Raw genomic sequence first — 26,574 nt, forward strand, 5'->3', positions numbered from 1 at the left:
CAAAAGCTAAATAGGGTATAAAGGCATCACCTACTCCTATAAGGGAATAAAAGGCGTTAGCTGATTTATTTATTTATTTATTATATATATATATATATATGTATATATATATATATATATATATATATATATATATATATATATGTTTACTATATTCTATGTGTTTACTATGGCATTTAATATAACAATATAACAAACCAAATATATTTAGTTTGTTATACGAAATGCTACCTAGAGTGAAATTGTAAAGTTAGTAGGTGTTGTTTTTCAGTTTTATTATTATTTTTCTGTAAATGATAATTGTAGAGTAAATTAAATTTTACTGGTAAAAATAATTATAGATTTTTTTTATTGATTGCTCGTGTGCAATACTTCATAATGTTAGAGAGTCAAAGTCAAGTGATGACACGTCACCGAAAAAACCTTACAAAGACCAAACACGATCTTTAAGATGAATTATTTCCAACATATCCTTTGCTGGACTTCCTATAAAACGAGAATGCCACTCAAATAAAGTACTGAAGTGCGTAGCGAAACCTGATCGCCATTTCATATTTCTTGAAATATTTCATCTTTCTCTTATGGTTAGAAATAAATTTCATCTTTATCCTTCTTTTCTCTCTATGATGACGATGATCAACTTACAAGAACTAAATTCGTCCTCAGGTACACATAAATCTTTTCTGGAGTTGCGTTTTCTCTTCTAAACTACGTGCTTTAGTTGATATTGACTTTCTATCTTGTTGCACGAAATGTAAATGATCGTATTATCCCATATCCCGTGCAGCATTTCGACATCTGTGAAGACTGATAGAGTTGTCACTATGAGTGATCTCTGGTGGCTAACAGAAGTGCTATTGCGTCATAGGGATATACTTCCTGTTTTCCTTTCTTACGTTTAAACTACTCGAGCCTCCACTTATATAAAATTGCTATAATTACGTTGGAGGTATCATTTCCGTTAACACAAGTACTACTTCCCATTATGCCAACCCTTACTAATCTATTATTCCCGACTTTTCGTTAGCGTCATTTCCGATGAAAACCATTGTATTGAGTAATTCTCTGTATAATGGATGTGTATTCCTTTTATTTTGTTTTTATGACGGAGATCATCTCTTCTTCCCCCCCCCCTCCCTACCTCCAACAGTTAATTTCTTCTCATCTGCCGCATCTTCCCTCGGTGTTTCCTCTCTTTCTTTTTGATCAGTAATTAGTACAACATACGTTAAAAGTTGACACTGCGAGCGTTTTTTTTTTTTTTTTGAGCTTCCAACTAAAATACTGAACAAGTTGTTATATTTAAGCACTGTGGAATCTGCCTAGGTTCACACTAATCAGAAAAGAATGAGAAAATGAAAGAAACAATGTAATAAAAACATACAAACACATTGATTAGTATTTAAAATATTTATTTTTACTGTTATTTTGATATCATATTTTGGCAATCATAATTTATTTTCTTTAAAAAACATATAAATCGATAAAAATTAAATATGTTTATATAAAATAAGACCGAAATGATTTTCCCTTCAACGAACATCGAGATCCTCCCCCCCCCCCCCAACCAAAAAAAAAAAAAAAAAAACGTTATTTGATGATGCACAGTAGAAGATGTCGCAGAGAAACACCACACGATGCCCTGGCGTTATGATGACAGTTCAAATTCTGAGAACCTGTAAAAGTACAGATTCACAGAATTCTATATATATATAGCATAAATTTTCAAAAACAATATTTTTGAATTAGGCTATTAGGCTACGGTTGTCCGATCATTCTTTATTATTTACGACCCTTGTAGCACTGTTCGATATTGATAGGCAATGAACTTCGACTTATCATTTTTATCTGCGTGGAAATATACCGATTGGATTAAGTGGGCATTTCCTCGGCGTTCGTTTTTAAGCTTCTTTACAGACAGCTAATGTAAGATAGATTACATGAGATAGATTTTTCTTTTTTAAGATTATGATAGATTTTTATTTTTTAAGACGAGAACATGATGAAGTTTGGTAGATTATACCTCGCGCGATTTCACTGCTTTATACAATATTGACAGTAGCATATGATTTGATATCTGAACTCATTCATGTGTGAACTCCGGTATTTGACATCCCACAAACCAGTTAGTTCCATGTTTGTCAATGTCAGTTTCTTGCTCTATAAGGATTTTCTGCATAATTAATATATTGAAATGAGATCTATGGATGTACAAGAAATGCTCTAGGATCCAAATCGATCCAAGATCATCGAAGAACTGTATCTTGCAAGCACCCACGATTTTTTTTATGGGTACATGGCCGTTTTAGCTAAAAAGAATAGCCGATGGTTGTCGTAATAATTTGGAACTGAATTGGTTACTTTTAGTTAGGAACAACAAGGCACATTGAGTTATCTCCTTTAGCCAATCTCAAAGTGTGGGGCAGGTTAAAACGAAATCAACCAGCAAAAGGTTTTACAACAATCTCCCTTGAATATTTCGATGTATGCACCGTGACTGTATCAATGAAGACATGATTATTTAGAATCCCAAAAACATGTTTTTCAAAAAAAAAAAAAAAAAAAAGAAATATTTCCCAATTTTTCTTTTATTTCAGTACGGAAATCTCATCTCATCTTCCTTTTATCCTCTTTTACCTTGCGGTGTCGAGGGTTTATTAATCATCGGACCTCAAACCGTTCACAGGATAAGGTGGTCAGCCCTACGTCCAGGTGTATACTATGTGCTGTGGTGTTTTGCCTGCTTTGTGGGATGCAAAACCTCAGGATAAACTGGGATAAAAAACGTACTGTCCACGCCCAAGACCGGCTAACTTGGTTATGGCTGATAAAGATCCTTCAGCTCCTCACGTCACCGACGGGAATCGAACCTAGGATACTCCTTTCTCAGGCATATGGTTGCGAAGCGCACAGCCACTAGGTTAACCGCGCGGACTCAGTACGGAAATACCTTTTCAAAAAAATATTGTTATGCACGCCGGCTACTGGTGTAGTCATGCTTACGCTGCCTCCTCTCACGTTTTTTTTTTTTTAATTAATTAATTTATTTATTTATTTATTTTATACAGTGCATCTACAATAGCGAACACATTGCTGGTGTTCGCTATTGTAGATGCAGTTTGTAGTTTTGAAAGCGTTCTATTTATTAAAAAAAAATCTGAACAAAACTGTTAAGGCTAGAAGAAATACTAGAAAACATTTTAATTACTAGTTTTTATTTCTTTCCCTCATAAAACCATCATCTTGCTATTTCATACCTCTACAAAGTACTACAGAACTCAGTAAAATTCTATCATATACTTTAGAATATTACAAAAAAAAAAAAAATGAAAAGAAAGCACATTGAACTGAAACGTGTGTAGGGAAGAGAACTACAAAACACTGTCCATGAGGTTAACTCTATAAACTCGTGTGGAGCACTAGTCTGTTGCTATCCAAATTGGTCTTAAAAGAATGAAAAAAAAAAATGGTTTTATTACCTGAGATTGTATATTTTTCTACTTCGTTAGAACGTATCTCACATGCTGCATAAATATTGAACATATTTCTGCAACAATAATCATCCATTAGTTTACTAAAAATATAAAAAATAATGAAATAACAATTAATATCACAGACCTCTTTGAATGTATATAACCTACAGTGAATCACTGCAGATATGTTATTCTGAGTAGTGATCTCCTCAGGACTGATATGCTATGAAGGCATGAAAAGATACTTTAATAGTTACAATTCAGCCGTAAAATTTGCAGGTAAGAAGCCATCCAATGTGTAACCAAAGAGTTTAAAGTCCATTCGATAAATACGATAAAGCTTTACGATGTCCTCCGGACGGATCGTGGAAAAATATTTCAGAGTGACTTGGCGGGATATATTTTCTCCATTCTTTCTCACTCCAAAATTCGTCAATCCCACTTGTCTGAATGCGTAAGAAAAGTCATGTTCTGCTGTCTCAAGTTTCCCAATGAAATCATAATCGGCAAGGCAAGGATTGCAACGGCTCCAGTAAGGCGCCCAATGTTGATCGTAATCCCGTGCAAACGTATGCAACAAGTACCACACAAACTCCGAAAATGTAATGCGAGACGTGCTGGTTACATTATTTTGCCCGCGAGTAGCTCTCATGATGGGATTCCAATAAGTATCGTAGAAGCTCTTAACCTGGTTTGGGGGTTTCTCTGCCTTGTTCTTGAAAGCAGACACAAGGCGTTCGAACGGGTGACGAACAAAGATGATTTTGTAAAACCTCCTCAGAGTTGAGGTGGGATAGTAAGTGGGACTGACGCGATGAAGGACGTCATTGGCTTCTTGATGAAAGGCTGACTGGTTTACCAGAGCACTGTTCTTCATAGAAATGTTACTAAGATTCAGGAAATATTCTTTGATACTGGTGGAAGCCACTTTCGGGATGAAGCAGAAAAAGAGGACGTGCTTCTCATCCACTATTACCGGACACTTTCTAGCATCACAAAAGAGGTGTTTGCCACGCCTCTGATTCGTAGCTATTCGTCTCACCCTTTGGAGAACGGAGACCTCCTCTTCGTAGCAGGTATTGCGCATAAGTTCAACTCTCTCTTGATATTCCTGTTGCCACTGATCTTCGCTGAAGGGTATTTTGGAGCCGCTGAAGTGACCATCCTCCGATTGCTGCATAAAGAAAAAAAAATAATGAAATTAAGTATTTGTAGCACGCACTCGTGGATAGATCATTGATACAGTGACACTGCATCTATGATTCTGATATCAATTAGGTGCTATTCTTAGATTTGTCTCATTCTCTAGAGAAAAAATACCTCCAGCATGTTATTTGATTCGAAGTCTGAAAAGAACTCTTCTAATACTTCTATTTTTAACTTTCTGTAATAAGAATAAGAACAATAATAATTTGATTTATAATTCTGCCTCTGATTTTTAATTAAAAATACTAAACATGAGCCATTTTGGCCTTTAATAAAAGCTACAGAGAAGGCATTCCTCCAGTAAGCAAAGCATACCTAATATCACATAATACTTTATTAAAACACAACTAAGTTTTGATAATTATTAATAATTGCAAACATTTTTTCATGCAAATACTTATGGCAATTTCTCTTTCAAAATGGCGTTGGCTCATCCAACATTTTCGTAATTCTGTTGGAGTTTAGCGAACAGCATATGACGCAGAATTAGTTGAGACCTAAGTTTGGAAAACACAGGGCTAGGATGAATACTGCATATATTCGGACACACTTTAGTATACAGTATTTGAAAAGAATCAGTTCTTACTGATCTATTTTGATATGATAAAATAATAAATTGCAGCTATAGAAACTTTTTTGAATGAACTGATTTTCTCACATTTAATACATTACTGCCACAACTCACCTGAAATTTCTCAACAAATGCTCTTCGTAGTAAACAAAAACCTTATAATTGCTTGAATTTCCTTGCTGATCATAAAGTTTTTGAAGAGAAAGTTATGGTAAAATAGGAGTGCGTACACACACACACACACACACGATTAAATTCGATTTTTCTAGATAATTTATCTTGTCTACTTTATTGTGTCTTTCCACTGTTTTACTCGAAAATTTCGTTTCTGCTGGTATTGTTCTTTGTTGGTCTTAAGATTATCGTCTTATGTTTCTCTTCCATATAATACAACAGCTTTAGCTAAAACTGGTATTCTTAATTTTGAATTTTTTTTCGAATAAATCAAACGTTCTAATAAGATAGATAGACAAGATGGATAGATAGAACGCAATCATCAAACATATAAAATGTAGAAGTTTCTTTAGGAGAAATAATTGGGCGATGAACTTCATTATCTGGTGTGAGACTGCCTCCCCGCTTATTGGAAGCCTGAAGTGGCTTGAAAAAGTTCCCTGTTTGGTCTCTCGAGCAGGGTTTGTAGCTCAGTAGAAGTGGCGTTTGCATTCTACAGCGCTTGACCGCACGAAGAAATGATTTGGTGGTTCAAATCTAGTCGCCGACTAGAGGAACTTTTTCTAAGCCTTTTTTCGGCCGGTTCCTGAGTTATTCGATCTCTGGCACGGACTAGCGGGTTTTTTCTCCCGGAAACTCGGGTTTTTCGTGCCGTAAACTCAAGAAAATTGACCGTAGAACCCACACTATTTTCAGACATTAAAAATATTGTGTTAGGGTTAGAGACCACGAGATGGCGGCACTAACTTGCCGCCTTCTTCACTGCGTACCGATGAATCAGTGATAGCCTTGGGCCAGCTATCTCTCTAATTGGCTACCAGTGGAGATTGAACTGCCCACTCAGTCTCCAAAGGTTAGTAGGGTAAACGGCCCCGCCTACTCCCTATACGGAAATAACATAGGTGTTAGCTGATTTTTTTTGATTTTTTAAATAAAAATACAGAGAACGTATAAAAAATAGTAAAATTAAACAAAAATTCGCCTTCCCCTACGCTACTAATGCACTTTAGATTTACAATGCGTGGAAGTAACATAAAAAAAAAAGGAGAAGAAGAAAAACATAATCCAGAAATGCTATTCTAGCGAGGGCCAATCATGAAACTTTTTCCAAGTCACTCCATTCCTCCAATAAACAAGATAGTGTCTCCCACCGGGGATTGAAATTCATTTTTTTCCCGAAGAACTTCCATATTTTATGGTTGATAAGCGTGCTGAATAAATGGAAAACTAGGGCAAATAAAAGGTGATATAGAATGGAATAATTAAAAAATATATATATTTGTAAATGCAGCCATGGGCGTCCGCAGAAAATTTTCCCGGGGGGGGGGAGCTTGGAGACAAATAATTACATCAACAAATTTTTATTTAATTATTTAATTTTTCTGTTTTTTTTTTCACAAGTAGACCCCATGGGGATAAGTGCCCCGTTCCCCCCCCCCCCCTTCTGTGGACGCCCATGCATGTAGCAACAGAATATCCCTTAAATGGAAGAGGAGAATGGGAATAAGAAACAGGGATGAAAACATTGAAGCAATAATTAAAAACAAGAAAGAAGCATATAAACAATGGATAAACACAAAATCACTAGAAGCAGAAATTAACTATAAATACAAAAGAGCAATAGCAAAAAAAGCATGCCGGAAAATGGATAGAGAAACATGGGATAACTTCATAGCAAAATTAGAAAGAGATCTTACAGTGAAGAGGCCAAATACATACAAAATTCTAAGGAATATGAATAAGGAGGTAAAGAAAAAGTCAAACTTGAAATAATCAAAGAGAAAACCTGGCTGTACTTCTTCCAAAACTTATGGCAGGATAGTAATGAATCTAAAATCGATATAATGCGAACTACTTACTATTTAGTAGAAGAAAAAACATTACAAGAAATCCAACAAGCAATACACGGAAGCAAATCAGGAAAAGCTCCTGGAGAAGGCAGAATAAATATATAACTTAAAATATGCAGGCATCCTATTCATTAAATGACTTAAAATTATTTAACAATATCTGGCAACAAGGAAAAATCCAAGAAAGTTGGAATACGGTAATTATGATTCCAATACATAAAAAAGGCAAGAAGTGTAGCGGTGAAAACCACAGAGGAACAAGTCTTGTAAATACTGGTTATAAGTTATATGCACGAATATTAACATCAAAACTTAAATTATATGTAGAAGTTAAACTATGTGAAGAACAACATGGCTTTCGAAAAGGACGATCGTGCATTGACTCAGCTTTTACATTAAAAAATTTATGAAAAAACATTACGAATTCAACATAGAAACACACACACACACGTACCATTTGTTAGATTGTCAGAAAACCTTTGATGGTCTTAAGGAACAAATTGTGAACCGCACTCAAGAACCTAAGCACCGAATCAGCCGCTTGCTGCAATAACTAACTGGTATCAGAACAATCAAATAGCTGTAATAATCATGAAACCGTTACAGAATAAAAATCAATAAACAGAGGGGATCCGTCAAAGATGCCCATTGTCACCACTCTTATTCAATATCTATATAGATGAAGTAATAAAGAAATGGAAGAAAAATATAAAATCAGCATTTAAACTGGATCGTGGAAACTATATTTAATACTCTTTTTTTTGCAGATGACCAAATAATCATAGCAAGAAGTGAATAGGAACTCCAAAAATCAGTATGCTCCTTAAGCATAATTGCTAAAAAAATTGGAATGGAAATATCAATAGACAAAACAAAAATCATGGCTTTTAGAGGACCACTTCCAGTCAGAAGTAAAATCATGATATGATATGATTGAATATAAAATTTTAGAGCATTAATGCTTCAAATACCTTGGATATGCTGTATCATATACAAAAAAAAGCTTGCATTGACATCAAAATTTCAAATTTTCTAAATATAACAGGAATGATCGATAATCCTTTCAAACCTAACCAAGTTCAAAAGAACAAGAGCTTATAAAGTTTTGGTAAGTCTTTCTCAATTGTACGGAAGGGAACTATGCACCATAAAAACTGCAAAAGAAAAACGAATGGAAACTGGAGAAATGGAATATTCCTGCGAAGTACAACAGAAGAAACTCTATGGGACAAAAAACAACAAAAAAAAAAAAAAAAAAAAACAGAAATACGTATAGAATTAGAAATAGACTCAATATTGGACAAAGTATAGGACTACCAAGAGAAGTGGGTTGAACATATCGAAAGAATGGTCAGTTCAAGACTACACAGAAAATACTCCGATACCACCCAGTTAAAGATATAGAAGTCAGGGATGATCAAGGAAAAGATGGAATAAGACCGGGCCTAAATCCCTAAAAGGATGATGATTGTGTTCTGTCTATTTCTGTGTCTAGCTTACATATTTATTTCAGTTTTCTTTATGTAAAATTCTAATTTCCCTTTTTTTCTAATGACATGGATTTCGTTTATTTTTTTTTGTCTTTTCATTTATTTTCATTTTATTTCTTTTTTTAATTATTTTTCTCTGTGTTCGTTTCATTTTCTGAAATATTTCTTGCACAAAATTTCTATTCTGCTTCGGTATTTTACCAAATGTTTCAAATAAATTCTCTTCTGATTTTCTTTGGTGTAATTCTGTAATGCTTTCTCTTGTAATGGTTCGATCTGACGTTTCTCTCTCTCTCTCTCTCTCTCTCTCTCTCTCTCTCTCTCTCTCACACACACACACATCAGACATTTTGGAGGTAACCAACTTGTTTGTAATTACTGCTTAATGATCCGCGATCCGCGTGTATAAATGTAAATTTATGTAAACTGCGACATTTGTTATTTAATTGGTTATTTTTTATTTCCTATAATGTAATTAATAACACATTTATGGCGTCCTGATTCGTAGATATCTATAAAAAAAAAGAATGTTCTATTTTCAAATTATTAAATAGGACTAAATAATCTTAGCCAATTTTTGGTTGGATTTGGTTCACAACATCAGATAAACAAAACAGATTATTCTATATTTATTATAATATTTGGCATTTGCATCCACAAAACGAGGCTGCCTGAGGAAGGATTCTAGTTGCCGACTAGAGGAACCTTTTCTAAGCCTTTTTCGACCGGTTCCCAAGTTAGTCGATTTCTAGCAGGGAAAGCGGACATTTTCTCCTGGAAACCCGCGTTTTCCGTAAATGTGAAAGAATCGAATAATTTATTATACTATTTCAGATAGTATAATAAAAAAATATAGTGTTAGGATTAAGGACCACCAGATGGCGGCATTTGTTTGTCTGTTGACTACATCTGATTGGCTACCAGTGTCGATTAAACTGCCCCTTTAGTCTCTAAAAAGTTAGGGCTCAAACGGTCTCGACTGCTTCCTACAAGGGAATAAACGGCATCAGCGGATTTTTTTGCTAATATATGGTTGATTTTCTGACCAGCCTCTTCAGAGCACGTATATTTTGTCACTGCACACAAGCACTGACAATCCATTATTAGTGGGAACAACAATACACACACACACACACACACACACACACACACACACACACACACACACACACACACACACACACACACACACACACACACACACACACACACACACACACACACACACACACACACACGATGGTTCAAAATTCCACTTACAAACTTTGAGGAAAGGTAGAAAACATCCAAATCAACCATATTCACATAGGAAAGCATGACCGGAAACGCCACCCGAAAGTGATAGATGGCGCTGTTCGCCAGCGCACCAGGTGAGCAATTGGGCTTCCTCATTCAAGCTTTCGACGTCGTACGAAGAACCTGCGTCATTTTATGAAAGCTGAGATGGCAGACATGCACTTCGTTTACCATATTATGTTTCCAACTACTATTGAACTGTTCAGTTACGCCTAATAAAGTTTTTTACACTACTTACTGCCTTGTGTTATTTCTGTATCTTTGTGTCCCTGTTAGTACCTTCCGGTGGCATTTCCGGTCATGCTCTCTCTTATGTGAATATGGTTGATTTGGATGTTCTCTGCCTTTCCTCAAAGTTGTACGTAGAATTTTGACGCTAAATATATATATATTTATATATATATATATTTAGTTCGCCGAGGTGATTAGTTATCAACTGACAGCTCCGTCTGCTTGTGACCTCTGACATACAATTTGTGTTCTGATGATGCTTTTCAGAAAAATAGCGAATTATTGGCAGTTAAATAATTCTCGTCTTTCGACTGTGAATCACATCGCGAACCTCAAAAGAATAACTGTCAATTCTTAAGGCTATAAACATTTGTACTTCACCACAATTCCTTATACAACCCTTAATTGATTTATTCACTCATTCTCGCGTTTTAATGATCTAATATTATTATGTAGTGATTTGTGATTTTTATTTCTTTTGCTAATTATTTGCTAGGAATTTTTGTAAAATTCCTGAGATTCCTTTTATTTTAATTTTATTTTCCTAGTAACATTGACGCTAATTATTGTCATGTCGTCTTCTTTTTACTTTAAATACTTTTTTAATATTTGGTTTTGTTTTGTTTTATTTTTACAATGCGATTTTATCGCATTGTAAAAATACAATGTATCGCTTTTATATTTTTATAAAAAAAAAATATTTAAAATATATAAAAAAAATTTAAAAAAAATACAAAAAAATATTTATCGCTTTTATATTTTTTTACCTATTAACACTTTCATCTAATCATTTAGCTCTGCAACCTGTTTGTTTTGTTTTCTTTTGGTTTCGGTTTTAGTGACTATTTTTATATCATGCTGGATTTAATGTTTGATTGTCTACACTGCCCATTTGTTTCCAGTTCTTTTTTTTTTTTTTTTAATAAGAGACTTAGGAATAATAAATAAATGCACTTCGATAAAATATTACGATAACTTAGAGAGAGAGAGAGAGAGAGAGACCCATTAATTCTCCTGAAAAAATAATTGTTTCAGGAATCCCCAATCACTAGCAGAGAGAGAGGGGGAGGTTACATGTATGCATACTTTCGTAATGAAACAATTACGAAATAATAAACAATAAACCAAAAGCAAATTAACAGATTCAAAATTGAAATCAAAATATCAAACGTAATGAAACAAACAGAGGCTTTCATTGTATTTTCTTTAATAACGTGTACGCATCAACAGAGCACTTGGAGTAAGTACGTTTGTTCCTTTAAAATAAATATGTATTTTAGAAAAATAGTTATTTATTTTAACTTTCTCAAACTATTTATTTAAATAAATCCTTTGAGAAGTTAACCTCTGATTCATATATTAATGATGACCCCATAGAGGAATCATCATAATAAAGTACTATACGTTGATCAACTTATAGTGCATTAGTTAGTACAGGGTTTCGCAAACCGTGTTCTGCGGAAGGTGAATAAGTGTTCCGCGCGAAGTTCTCCTGGAATTTGTCATTTTAGTTTTCTAAGCATGAATAAATATTTTATAGTGGAAATATTCTCCGAGGAGAATAATATTCGTGAATATGTCGAAGAGCTGAGACCCAGAACGCCTAATAACATCTGTGTATCGTTAATTTTCACACATCGAAACCTTTCAACATTTGGGAAAGGGAATACCGCTGTTTATGACCGGTCATAAAAATTGCGTGCAAGCAGATTATAACAATGGGAGGCGTATCCTCTGTTCTCAAAACTGAACGAAATATCATCTGTGTTGCAAATGTCAGTGACCAAGCAGCATATTTTTTAACATGGAAATATTCATGAATTATCGTTAATTTTCACACATCGAAATCTTTCAACAATCGGGGAAGAGAATACCGCTGTTTATGACCGATCATAAAAATTGTTCGCAAGCAGATTACAACAATGGGAGGCGTATCCTCTGTTCTTAAAACTGAAAGAAATAACATCTGCTGCAAATGTTAATGAACAATCAGCAAGGAAATATAAAGAAAAATTTTCCACTGAAATTGAAGATCAAGGTAGTCTGTATCCGGTTCTCAAATCTAGTAATACCGAATACTTTCTTCGCAAGTTCGTATTGTAGGGTGAAAGTTTCGAAATCGCAGTGCCGTGATTATTTAAAATAGGCCTGAAGATTTAAATTTTAATATGAATAAGAGACAAGGGACTTTGTTTAATTTTTGTATTAAGAAATCTCTTATTGAAGGTGTTTGTGACGCTACAGATAGTGAGTCCTCCACCACCAGCCTACAAAGCGCTCTCCAGGATGTACAAAAGGAGGGGAAAACTACCAGCACACAGGAGAAAAAGTCTGTATTCACTCGTAAGTACTTATAATAATATTATAAATTTTTGGTGATCAGAATGGGATACGTCAATGAAAATCAGCAATGAATTTTCATTGCTGATTTTCATGAATTTAATGATGTTTATGTTTAATAGATGTTTAATTAATTATTAATTAATTATTAATGATCAATTATTAATTAATTATTAATGATCAATTATTAATTAATACTAAAAATCAGCTAAATTAACAATTAATTATGAATTAATACACTACAAAATAACCACGATGTTCTGTGAAAATTTCAGGATTTGTGAAGTGTTCCGTCGTAGAAAAAGGTTTGGGAAACCCTGAGTTAGTAGATGGACAAAAGATTGTTGAATGCATTACAAGTGACAAGTTGCGTCATTCATGTCTACCTATCGCGCGTGCTGAGAACTAAAAAGACCGGAAGTGTTAAGCAGGATAGAACCCAGAATTTTTCTACCTCTGTTAGCCATTACACGAACACATTCTACCGTAGCAACTAAACCAAAAGATTTTGTGACGCGGTCATAATTAGTCTTGCTAATAAACGAGGACGACTGTCAGGCAAAGGTCAAGTAACGCGGTCAGTCGAGAAAAGTGGGTCAAAAAGAAGTCCTGTTGTAGAATAAACAGAAAACAGGAAGTCAAAGAAAAGAAAGTAAATGGAGGAATCGCGTCTTTTCTTTTCACTTACTTCACGACGAGGAAGTCAATTTTTCCTCGTAAATTTATGTAACAAGGGTGAGAATCGGGTGACGAATGACCCGATACAAAGGACAGAGCAAACCGCTAAGATAATTTGACATCAAAATGAAAAATAACATTCACAACGTCAATTAGAAACAAGTTTAATGGCATAGAAGAATTTGAGCTAAAAAAGTAGTGGCAGAAAATAATGCTTATCGTGCTTATAAGGATCATCACGGTGACCACTCCAGGATTAAGATCTAAAGCAGTGCTATTAGTACATGGTTTGAAACCTTGCTTATAAGAATACTTACTGTAAGCAGATAACAGTTACAGTGAGCTATCGCAAGGATCACTGTTAAAAGAATCTATGGTAACGACGTCAAAATTTTCTGTAGGAATCCGAATAAATATTTAAGTGAATGCTAGTGATGTGCATATGTTTAAGCGTTCAGAATTTGCCATTACATGGATATTTTGTTAAAAGCATACCGATAATGGAAAAGCGAATAGTTAAAAAATAAATAAATAAATAAAAAATAAAATAAAAAAAAACACTGTTCACCTTTTACTTAGTTTCAAAAATACATGTATAAAAAACAAACGAAAGTTTTTAATTAAGAGCTATATTTTATTAATATTTTTAATTAAGAACTATATTTTATTAATATTAATATTTTTAATTAAAAACTATATTTTATTAATATTAATAATTTAAATTAAGAACTATATTTAATTAATATTAAGAAATGTTAATATTTTAAATTAAGAACTATATTTAATTAATATTAATAAATATTAATATTAATATAGAAATAGACAATGTGATATCATTGCCAAATTTCATTCCCAAGTTTCTGAGAATAAAACAAATAAAGTCCTTATAAGGACTGGCTTAAAGGGGCGAAGCAAGAATGCTTTTCATCTTCCCCGTTATCTGTAGAGGACAGTGTAGGGATAAGGTGTTATTGAGCTATTGAAGCTCTGATCATGGCAGGAGGGTAACACCAATAGCCGAGCCTCAGTTAGAACTTCATTAGCTACAGCATTGCCATCCATTACCCTCCAAGGGTCTCTGATTCCCATTCATAAAACAAATAATTGACAATTGACAATTGACATTTATGTCTTTAGGGGTGAAGCAAGATGCTTTTCATATTCCCCGTTATCTGTTGTGGTTACAGTGAAGGTAAAATTTATGAGCAGAATGCTCGCCCTGATTGGGCATGGAGATTATGCATCACTAAAGGAGGCCAATATAGCATTTGGTCTTCTATATTTGAATATGTCCGTTGGATCGTATGCTGTAGCTTGTTGAACCAAATCGTTGGGATGTGTGGACGTCTTTAGGAAAAACTTGGTGGCTAAGGATCGTAGAAAAGAGAAAATATAGGGAATATTGACCATTGACGTTACTGACAGGATGGGTGAAGCACAAGTGCTTTTCATATTCCCCTTTTATCTGTAATGAGAGTTATTTGGGAATGGGAGATTTGTGAGCAATTAAGCTCGCCCTCTGAGGGCAGTAGTGTTAGCTATGATCATTTGAGAGAAGAATAGCCTTCGGTCTTTTGTGTTTGTAGTAATCAGTCTCATTGTAAGTCTCATTGACAGCTTGCACGATTAATGGGTTTGAATGTGAACTTGACTTCACGAAGAATTTTTCTGCAAGATCACGAAGAAGAGAGGAGATGTATGGAGTGCCGGTTTCTCGGTGAATTTGTGAATTTCTGATGAACCACGGTGCATCCAGGATCATCCTAAGGCATTTGTTTTGATTCTCTGTAATTTTGAAATGTTTGATCTTGAAGTGTGACTCCATGCTGGTGAGGCGTAGGTAATGACTGGACGTATTACCATCTGGTAAAGAAGCAATTTATTATGTAGGTTCAATTTGCTCTTGCGGTTGATCAATGGGTAGAGCTGAGCTATGACTTTGGAAGATTTGGAACAAACGAGATTGATGTGTTTGTTGAAAAGGAGTTTCTTATCCATCAATACCCCAAGATATTTGGTCTCTGAATGCCATGGGATCTTTTGACCAGAGAGCAGGATGTCTTCTTTGTTGCAGATCTTTCTTCTTGAAAACATCATGGCTGAGCTTTTGAGGGGGTTTACTTGAATTCTCCAGTTGGTGAACCAGTTTGCTAGCTCATTGATACTTCCTTGGAGTCTAGTGATTGCTAGGTGAGGGCTGAGCGATCTGGCTAGAATAGCGGTGTCGTCGGCATAAAGAGCCGTAGTAGTTTTTGGGTTGAGAGGAACATCTGCCATGTAAGTTGTGAAAAGTATTGGGGCCAGAAGAGAACCTTGAGGTACTCCCGCCAGGATTTTGCGCCTTGAAGAAACAATTCTGTTGAGTTTTACTTGCATGTATCTTTCATTGATATATGAATATATGAGTTTCACTAGTTTAATTGGGATATTGTTTTCAAATAGTTTGAAGATAAGGCCTTGATGCCAGACCTTATCAAAGGCCTTGGCAACATCCAAAAATACAGCAGCAGTATGAAGGTGCCAGTTAAAGCCATGAGTGATATGTTCTGTTAGTCGGTGAATTTGTTGCACCGTGTTGTGAGCTGTGCGAAACCCAAATTGTTCATTTGGGATTATTTTCTGTTGGTCCACTGCTGATTGTAGTCTAGATAGGATGACCTTTTCTGTTACTTTGCCAAGACAGGAAAGAAGACTGATGGGCCTGTAGCTTTGGGAAAGTTGTGTTCAGTAATCATTTAGTATAAAAACTATTATATTTATAAAAAGGTGTATAAGCAATTCTTATCACATAATTGAAAAGCTTAATTTACAAAAAATAAATAAAACTAATTATATTTAATATATGACATACTTTAAGAATATATATATATATATAATATTTCATTTTAATGTATAAATATGCCAATCAGTATTTTATTGACGTCTCTAATAAGGAGAATATCACTTAAATATATGGAGCTTTATCCCTCTTTGTCTTCCTGTTCTGTGTGAGTATGTAACATTCGTTTGATTAATGAACTTGTACGTGTGTGTCATACTGACAAAAAAAAAAAAAAATGTCGATTTTCTCAATAAATGTTTGTAATAATCCCACAAACCTTTAGCCTTTTAACAAAAGCCAACCGTCAGTTTTACTTACGGCTCTTGTTTCTCGCCTTTGTACCCTCTCTAGCAAACAAATGTTCTTATAATTTACATATATGAACGCGGCATTCTGAGTGTGCAGTGGCTTTTTAACACTTATCGAGCGATTATTTGCAGAATTCCTACACCTGTATCAAATTTCGTGTTTTCCTTAAGCTGTTAAAACCATATGACATGATTCTCATGCTCAACCGCATCAAGCAGAGCATATCCGTATAATACATAGGTTGCCAAACTTTTTCGGGCCACCGCCCACTTTGCAAGACATAAATTTTGTAACGCCCTCCCCCCATTATAACAGTTTAAATAAAACCACATTTCAAATATTTGAGACTGAATAAAACCATATTTCAAATACTCAATACTGTACTGTCGACATTTCTTCTTATATTCAGACATAATGAAGTAATAAAATTTGCAAAAATATTCACAAAATAAAAGATTTAATTCACACTTTGTATGACTCCACTTATCTATCACACTTTCGACTGATGATTGTTGGCAAAGCACACAAAAAGTAATGAAACTTATTCCTAAACCACTGGTATTTATAGATTTGAAATCTAGCCCGAATCGACTTGCATACGTTGACCTGTTTGCGATACCATCGTACTCGTGCTTTGAACAAGTCACTGCAAGCACCCATATTCCTGTCAAAACATGCTGAATTGAGTGAATTACCTACGTAATAGTTGACCGACATACTACTAGTTAAGACTCGTCTGCTGCGTGGATAGACTAAAGCCTGCATGGCACGATCAATTTTTACAATAGCAAAAAATCAATACATTTTTTAAGTATATAAAAAATAGAAGTTAAAATATCCTGTATGACACGTTCAATTTTCTCATTGACATCTCTTTCTATCTGACATGGTAAATTTTCAAATTATTAAATAATTGAAATAGAAAATTGATAAAAAAAATTGATCGTGTAAGACGGGCATAAGATGAATTAAAATTCAATATTTAAATTTTAAATGATTATCTAATCGCAAAATCACGAAAATAATTAATTTTTAAATATATATTATTAATTTCTTCTATAAAGAGCCACCGACCCCTAGACTGTCTGAATGCCCCCAAATGCTTCTGATCCCACTATAGACCCCCTAGAAGGCTTCAGTGCCCACTGGGGGAGGGTCGATACCGCCCACTTTGGGAACCTATGGTATAATAGAATACATGAATCATCTAGCCATCCTGCGGTACCTCATAGGTTTGCAAGCATTTGCTGGTGAGAGTCATGAAAAAAGTCATGAATAATCATTGTTTCCTCAATTAACATTCCTCATAATAATTCTAATAACGAAAAAAGTGTAAACATACAGCACGTTAGTGCGTGCGTGGTCTAAAGATTTTTGGTAATGCACCCCTTTCCAAGCCACTTGAGTCTTTCAGTGAACAGAATGGTTTCACGCTAGATGAAAAATCTTCCACGACTGTGGTTCTTATCTATAATATGCCTCTTATTTCAGGTGATAATTCTACAGCCTCCCAAAACGTTTAAAATGCAGCAGCCGATCAACTCTATCGATATATTCTTGTTCGACTTAAATCTTTCTGCTTTATTACACGAAAAGAAATGGAAAAAACAGCTGCTATTGAATTATGCAATACACCGAAAAAGGCTTCCGAAATACTGTGCACTCCTACTTAATGCGATAAGAACTAGGCACTCAGCACATCCTGCACTAAGTTTGGTGTTCATTCATTAAAAAATCTCACATTTAGACGATGGCTATAATACTCATCGTGTTGTATTGTATCCAATAATACAACTTCGTCTATATTGACTGAGCCTCCATAGCTCAGTCAATATAGACCAAGCCCTTTGACCGGAAAGACCTGGGTTCGAAAAAATCATCACGGAGGTAGATGATTTTTTCGTCCTTCAGAACAGGTAAACCGGCCCGTGAACACACACGGATCTACGGTAAAAAACACATGGTGGCCATAAATTAACTTTCCCTCTTTGGAGGTATCTGTAGCTAAAAGTTTATATTGAGACTTTTGAAGGCATGGGGAGATGAATGCCGCGAAAAAAAGATTTACTACCAAAAGTCTCCGATAGGGGAATTTTGGCGTTGACGGACCGAAAGCAGTCAAATATTTGCAGTAAACGCCGGTAAAAAGGATTATGCAAATTTTACTGTGCGTACTTGACAGCAGCGCCACCAATTCCACTTAAAAAGAGATTGGGAACGTTCAGGCAGTGATTCGAATGACTGACGAATTGTGCTCAATATGCGTCCTATCTTTACTCGGCGTGCTTTACTTGTTAAGTTGTTTACCTTAAGCAGTGCAATGCCGTAGCGGCCCTTCGGGAATTTAGAAGGCTTTATAACCTGCGTACAGGTCCTATGTCAGCTGTAGCACTGCGAGCTATGATTAAGAAGTTTGAAGAAACTGGGTCACTAGGAGTTAGACCTGGCAGAGGACGGAAACCAATGCAAGAAGAGACAGTAACAGACGTTGCTACTGGGGTGTTCGACGAAACAGGGACCAGTACTGGTCCAAACGCTCGTGCCATAGCTCACAAACTTGATATGGCTTATAGTACAGGTTGGAAAATATTACGGAAAATTCTTCACTTCTATCCGTATAAGTTCAGTCGTGTGCAAGCACTAACTACCGCAGATTATGATACGTGCATGATCTTCGCGTTAACGTTTCTTGCCCGAATGGAGGTCGACAGTGATTGGCCTTGGAGAATATTGTGGGGTGATGAGACTCATTTTTATCTGAATGGGTCGGTCAACACTCACAACTACAGAATTTGGGCATCTGAACATCCCCAAGGGATCCAGCAAGTACCACTGCATTCTTCAAAAGTAACCGTGTGGTGTGGCTTCACAGCCGATTTCATAATAGGACCACACTTTTTTGAGCATACTACCCCTACAGGTTCTGTAATCTGCTCCATTACTGGAGAGATTTATCGACGAATGCTGGAAAATTTTGTCACTCCTGCATTTCAGCAAAGACAATGTTTGGACTCCATAATTTTTATGCAGGATGGAGCACGGCCACACATTGAACGTTCAGTACAGCGCCTTTTACGCCAGCATTTCAGTAATGAGAGGGTTATCAGTCAGTTCTTTCCGACGGCATGGCTGCCTCGATCCCCGGACATCACTCCATGTAACTTTTGGCTGTGGGAGTATTTGAAATCAGTTGTGTATGTTGGTGGCATTCCCAACGTGCATGTCTTGAAAGAGAACATAAAACGGGTTGTTATGAACATCCAATCCGACTCCTTACACTCAGCTGTAGAGCATGTCGCATACCAGATGCAATTTATTGTACACAAGAAAAGTCAGCACATTGAAAATCGTGTATATGGTCTCCAGGGGACCCTGATTCTGATGAATAAGACATTATTTCCTGTGAGTTCAATCACTACATTAATTTCTGTGTCTCTCGCAAGTTGTTGTTTTAGTTTAATTATTATTATTATTATTATCATTGTTATGCTCCAAATATCCGCTGGAATGAGTGACGCGGCTGTCGCTTACACTATCGAATGTTATTATTCCATTTTATCTGCCTTTAATGTAATTATCCGCTTGTTTTCCGCTCCGCCAGCGCCAAAATTTCCTCTATCGGCGACTGTTGGTACTAAATCTTTTTTTTCGCGGAAAAATCATCTCCCAATGCCTTCAAAAGTCTCAATATAAAATTTGGTCTCATTCCGTTTATTGGTTTTAGCTACAGATGCCTCCAAAGAGGGAAAGTTATTTTATGGCCACCCTGTACATACTTAAAATCCCTCATTGGAGGGTTCAACCTATCCTAAGGAAGGGCTGAATGAAGAAAAGTTGGGGAACTCCAGACGACAACAACAACAACAACAACAATACAGTACATCTGCTTTCAGGCATTCCTTTTTTTATTCTAATTTTAATTCTTTCATTACTTAATGTGTCCGCGCGGTTAGCTTAGTGGCTTTGCGCTTCGCCACCATATGCCTGCGGAAGGAGTGTCCTAGGTTCGATTCCCGTCAACGACGTGAGGAGCTCAAGGATCTTCCTCAGCCGTAGCCAAATTAGCTGGTCTTGGGCGTGGACAGCAGGGTTTTTCCGCCAGTTTATCTGGGGTTTTTCATCCCGCAAGCAGGCAAACCGGTCCGAGGACACACACGGATTACAGTCAGGAATACTCACCCAGCCATAGTTCTGATTCGTCAGCTATGCCGGTTCCGGAGCCTGGATAAAATTTGGGGGGACTAGATGGTACCGTGAACTACCGCAAAGAAGGGAACGCAGTAGCATCACACGGAATTTATTACTTAATGTTTTGACTCTTTCGTAATATAAGCAAACTTCTGACGAAGTGTTGTCACACGAGACTAATCGAAGTTTTTAATTTTAATAAATTTTAGTTTTATGCTATTCGTCAAGCGATCAATACACCGAAAATTCGATGAAAGAAACACCAGTAGCAAGAACCTTTTCACTGATTCATGGTATAAAAATGAGGAAGAGAATGTAGCTAACGAGCAATGTGCAAGAGGACTCTATTTGGATCTCTGCTAGTTAATTTATACGATAAAGAGATAGGAAATGATTTGCAGAGAAGTATTCAGTTGTTTGCTGGTACCAAATTGGGTATAATATTCAAAGAGATTAAAAACCCTGAAATGATTTAAACAGAATGGAAGAAAAAGCAAATGATAATAGTTTCCAATTGAATGTGGAAATGGTTAAGGTTATGCACTTATGGGGGCGAAAAGATTAAAAGTTGTGTATTATACGGATGGAACTGGACTGCAAAATTTCAATCAGGTCATTTTTGGCTTCATCGTTAATTGGTTTATTAAGTTAAACTAAATTCTTCTTTGCTTATTTTTTTTTCTTCTGTTTTAAAGCTTTATGCTATCAAAAGAAATAAAGAGGTAGCACGTGTTTGCGGCAATTCTGGTATGAGTCCACGTGTATGACCGTACTCTATTGGTGTCAAGTTTCATGTAACGCAATCTTTAACACTGTTAGGATTTTATGAGAATTTAAAAACAACTGGGACACTACATTTATTGAATATTCTGATTTAGAAATGGACAGAATTGTTCGACAAAAGGAAACAGATACACACATTCATTAAATGTCCCCTGATTTGATCTTGAAACTGTTTTTATTTTATAACCTATTATTGAATGTGTTGTATATATTTTAAAACCACCCCAAATAAGTAGTAAGTTGGGAGGTGGTAAAAATTGAAATCGAAAACAATATTCCAAAAATACAAAGCTTATTAGATGATGGAGATACTCTATTTACCATCTAAAGACTTAATTACATGTGACTAATATAAAAGTTTAATTTATATTAAAATAATAATTGAAAAAAAAACTGATGACGATTCCCACGAAATGGCCAGCACACCGTTATGTTGCTTGTCCTGTATATACGTTGTTAGTTTTTGCTCTTTTTTTGTTGTTTAATTTTGTTTTCATTTTTTTTTTTAGTTTTCATAATCTTAATCTTTCAAAATCTGTAGTCCGTCCGATTCATCATCTTCATTAGTTGATACTTTTATTCCTGTTTCATTTTCGGCCATTGAATATTTAAGTTCACATAATTAAGCTTCATTCTCAACACCTTTCTCTTATCGTACGTTTCGACTGAATCAAGTTTGCTCCGAATATCTTCTCATCCCTACCTTCTAAAAATACATAACTAGATTACCGTGAATGTTGGTGCTTAGATCGTCCTGTAAGGTTTAAATAGTTATCTCTGTTTCCAAATTACTAAAAATCACTGCACTAAAATCGTGTATTTATTTCGTGAAGGGAACTTTGCTTTGAAATGTTGTACTATTCAATATTTGTCATAATTGCCACATTTCTTAATTTCAGAACCCTAAAAATTCCATTAAAACGCCTTTGATTAGCTAAACCAATGTTTTTCAAACTATGGGTCGCGACCCGTTAGTGGGACGTGAAATCAATTTATCGGGTCGCAACCAATATTTTAATGAAAAATAATACAAAATATCAGAATGTATGATTTGGTAGGTTTAAGAGGGAACTCTCTTGACGGTATTTTATGTCCCTTCCGCATTGAGCGGCACATTTTTAGAATGTTTTTAATATTATACGACATGCTAGTTTGAATGTTTTCAATTAAATTTTAATTGTAAAATTATATTGTCTTAATTACAATGTATCTGGAAGGGATGTTGTTTATCATGTCTCCAGTTTACACATATTGTCGCTAGATGTCGGTACTGTATTTTCTGGTACAATAATGCGACTTGTTTTTATTGTATTTGCAGTATCGTGTCTGTTGGGGAGCGATATATTTATCAGTATACACTGGTATTTTCATTCATTCCCCCCCCCCCCAAAAAAAAAGACGTAGTGAGTAAATCTCTGTTTATTCCTATGAATAAAAATGAATCCTTCTGTGTTCTATATATAGAAGTGACATTGAACAAAATATTTCCAAATTTCTCTTGTTCTTATTTGAGTTATTTTTTCTCCCATGTTGTATTTAAATGTTAATAACATTCATGTTTAATATTAGCTTTGTTAAGATTTTGTTTAGACTTCATTATGTGTAGTAAGGAGATGCGTGTGTGCTGGGTAGAGATGTAAAATGTATTTTTTTATTGTTGGTCGCAGTCAGAAAAGTTTGACAACTACTTCTCGAAAAGAAATAGACAGAAGAAAGATCTTTTACACCTAATTGACTTAGAAATAGCGTGAGTTCTGCAGTAGATTTTTCCCAGTTGCATGTTAAAAAAACCCTAAGTTTCTAGAAGAACAAAAAACCTACTTCTCTGACCCAACAATCGACTAACTCGAAACATTGTCCCAATATTACCATTTATCAGAAAAATATTAAATAAAATACTATTTTTCAGAAAAATAAAGCTTAAGATATATCGTACTTAATTATAATAAATTAATAAAAATTTTACCTTATGATATAATAAAACAGGAATTTATTGCTTTATCTTTCTCATATACACCGCTTGGAAAGAAGTCAACGGATACCTCCATGGACAAGGTGAATGTAAATGAGTCACGTGTTTGTAGCCGGTATAAATTGGAAGAATATGATGTTCCCACGTCAATACAACTGTGTCCGTGTGAAACGGCTACGAGAATGGGACCTGGAAGCTTGGAAAGCTGTGCTATGGAGCAAGGAATCAAGCTACGCCCTCCATCGAGCAGGTGGACGTGTGTGATGGATACCGGGTGAACGTCTCTTAGCGGAGTTCGTAACCCTAAGTATGAAATTCGGATATGGAGGTGTAATGGTATGGTTCTGTTTTCCTGGTTTGGCTTCGAACCTCTGTTTGTGGTCCACGAGTGTTGAACTCCGACAGGTATCTGAACATTCTGGAAAATGCAATGCTTCCTACTTTGTGGAGTTTCTACGGATCTGACTATTGTCTCTTGCAGCAAGAGACAACTGCATTGTCATAAGACGTTCGTGGTTTGTGGACACGAACGTCACCACACTTGACTGGCCTCCATGGAATCCTGATCTCAACCCTATTGAAAACATCTGTGGGATGAATTGAAGCGTCGGACGAGGTCAAGGATGAGAAAATCTACTTTCCTTGAGGGAAAACCCTGCCACCTCTACATGAAACCGGTTAATATGTTTGTAATAGCAGGTCTAATTAACTGTTCAGTAAAACATTTCTATATGACTCCCACCCCACGTCGTAAACCTACATTAGATGAGTAGCAATGGGATAAGGTTACTTTTATTTTAATAGTTTTTATTTTATTTTATTTTTATTTTATTTTTTTTTGCATGATCTGCAAACCTTACTCTATAAACCAAACAAAGAACTATCAACACTACTTCAGAGCTTCAATAAGCAGATATGAGCTCCCACCGCGTTATGAAAATCATCTCCAACCTAAACACATTAACAAGCATCGTATACAAGCATGGGTCTTGCATGAAGAAAATCGGTCTTGTAACCGGAAATATGACTGTAAAGAAATGAAACAAGAAACCTATCCATAAATTTAACCCTTTGGATTTTAACTTGTATACTTGAAATAAGTATGCATCTGAATAAATCAAATTTCTTATCCTTTCAATATTTGCATCGATCGTGGGTTGTTGGACAATGATTGAGGCTTCGTCCACAACTTCATTCCAGTTCTCTAAATTTTTCGAAAGAGTCCGGGTGTGTTGTCTTTAGATGATGCCATAGCAACTGGAGATATGAGGTGTGTAATTGTATCACTAAAGTGCGTACATGCTCGCTGACCAGATTTACGAGATTAAAATCCAAAGAGATTCTAGATGAGTGAAAACGCTTCCAAATCAGGACGAGATTGGCTAAGCTACCTCAATGAAACGCTCTTATGAAGATTCCTCCAGTATCGGAATCGAACACTGGACATTCCAGTCACATCTTCGTTATGGAGGCTGTTATTTCCTTGTTCTAAATAACAATATTTTTGACAACGCTGTAGAGCATTCTTTTTTCGCTATGTTATTAGTAGCACATTGATCTGAGCAATAAGCAACTATTTCTGGAGCAAGTCGAGATATGTCTCGGAATACAACTTCTCAGAATATAACGCCAACTCGGCACTAAATAAAATCATTATTTTAAAACCGTGTCTCAAGCAGCTCAGTCAATTATTATTATTATTATTATTATTATTATTATTATTATTATTATTATTATTATTATTATTATTATTATTATTATTATTATTATTATTCCTGATACCTCCAAGGAGTCCGAAGACTCATCGCGGGAGGACATCTTCAACTGTCTCTACACCTTACCTCTACTACGAATCAACGCCATCTACCGCCCACCTCCAACACCACCACAACTAGTAATTTTTGTCTGTAAATTGCGTGTGTTCTTTTAGATGTGCTGTTCCAAAACAAAACTAGTCTGTGATTCTTTTGGTGTTGTTACAAGTGGCCGAAATATCGCCGATTACGCAAGAATATCGAGGAGATAGTGCCATCATTTATTGTATTATTATTTGTATTAACGAACAAATAATATTACAAAAAATAAAATAAAATAAATCAAACGGGAGGGAGAAAGACAGGTGCTGCTTTTATGACACGGATAATGATAGGAAAGCAATCAGCAACTCGTTTTCAAAAGGCAGGCAGAGGAAGACCATAGGGAACACACAGAGTTGAGTGTGTTCGAGATGGTCACAACGTAGAAGTGTGGTATGGTATGAACTTGTTTAGTGGTGTTGAGAGATGCCTTTTTGTTCATTCCTCACACCAAACGAAGGGGAAAAAAAAAAGAAAGACTTTGAGGGGAGATATTTATCTTTATGCATCAGTCACTGAAAATAAAGATGATGAACTGTCCTGACCATAGAATAGAATATAAATCACCCTATTTTAATACTTCACCTTCTAGAACAATATTGATAAGTACACAAGTTGTGCATAAGAACAAACCTCCTAAGAAGATATACGGGAAGTCATGAACTGAAAGTCACTATCTCTCTCCTGTACTGTAACATTTTGTTTTCCATATTTTTCAAAAGTCGTTCTAAATAAATTGCAAATAAGTTACAATAAGGTAAATATACTCATATCACTGCCTCGATCCTTTGGATATTTAGAACGTATACAACTTTCAAATATATAACGTATATAACATGCATTGTTTACATAATATGATGAAATTCATGATAATTCAATAATATTTATTCGTTAAAAGAACATAACTTTAATACATAATTTGCCATTTAATTGTCATTTTCCTAAACTGCTAAAAATAACATCTTTGAACTGATGAATTTCCGTGTTAATTTGCCACGTATTATCGTTTGGTTTATTATCAGGTGTTTATTACGTCATAAAAAAGCTGAAAACAACATTTTTTTTTCTTTGATGGGTTGACACCATTCAAGTAATAGTAAAACTAATAACAGAAATTGAGTCTCACCTTGAAGTCTGTAACGACTCCTTGTTTTGCATCAAACCACTTAGAAACCACACTAGTAAGCCTATTACCGTTACGCCCAGTAGGCCACAGAAATGCCGGCGAGCGTAGAGAATAAAAATAAATAAAAGTAGTAAATATGGCCGTAAATGCAATGACAACAAAACACAGTCGCTGTCGTGAACAACCATAGCTTGACCCAAAGAACTGCAT

General features: G+C 35.3%; 1 protein-coding gene across 1 annotated transcript; it reads right to left on the minus strand.

The window, feature by feature from the left end:
* Positions 1 to 3,397: 3,397 nt before the first annotated feature.
* LOC150097293 (carbohydrate sulfotransferase 11-like) lies at positions 3,398 to 26,574 on the minus strand. Its single transcript, XM_090407637.1, has 2 exons — positions 26,365 to 26,574; positions 3,398 to 4,647 (listed from the first exon to the last, which is right to left on the minus strand). The coding sequence occupies exons 1-2, from the start codon at positions 26,572 to 26,574 to the stop codon at positions 3,727 to 3,729; spliced, it is 1,131 nt and encodes a 376-aa protein (XP_090263763.1). The 3' UTR covers positions 3,398 to 3,726.

The sequence above is a fragment of the Typopeltis vanoorti genome, chromosome 17 (assembly GCF_054136105.1).
Source record: "Typopeltis vanoorti isolate ZY-2024b chromosome 17, IOZ_Tvanoo_1.0, whole genome shotgun sequence".
NCBI lineage: Eukaryota > Metazoa > Arthropoda > Arachnida > Uropygi > Thelyphonidae > Typopeltis > Typopeltis vanoorti.

Coding starts and splice junctions, on each gene's coding strand:
- LOC150097293 (XM_090407637.1), bottom strand. CDS start 26,574: ATGCAGTTCTTTGGGTCAAGCTATGGTTGTTCACGACAGCGACTGTGT. Junction 4,648..26,364: donor GAGTCGTTACAGACTTCAAG/GTGAGACTCAAT, acceptor TTCTTTATGCAG/CAATCGGAGGATGGTCACTT.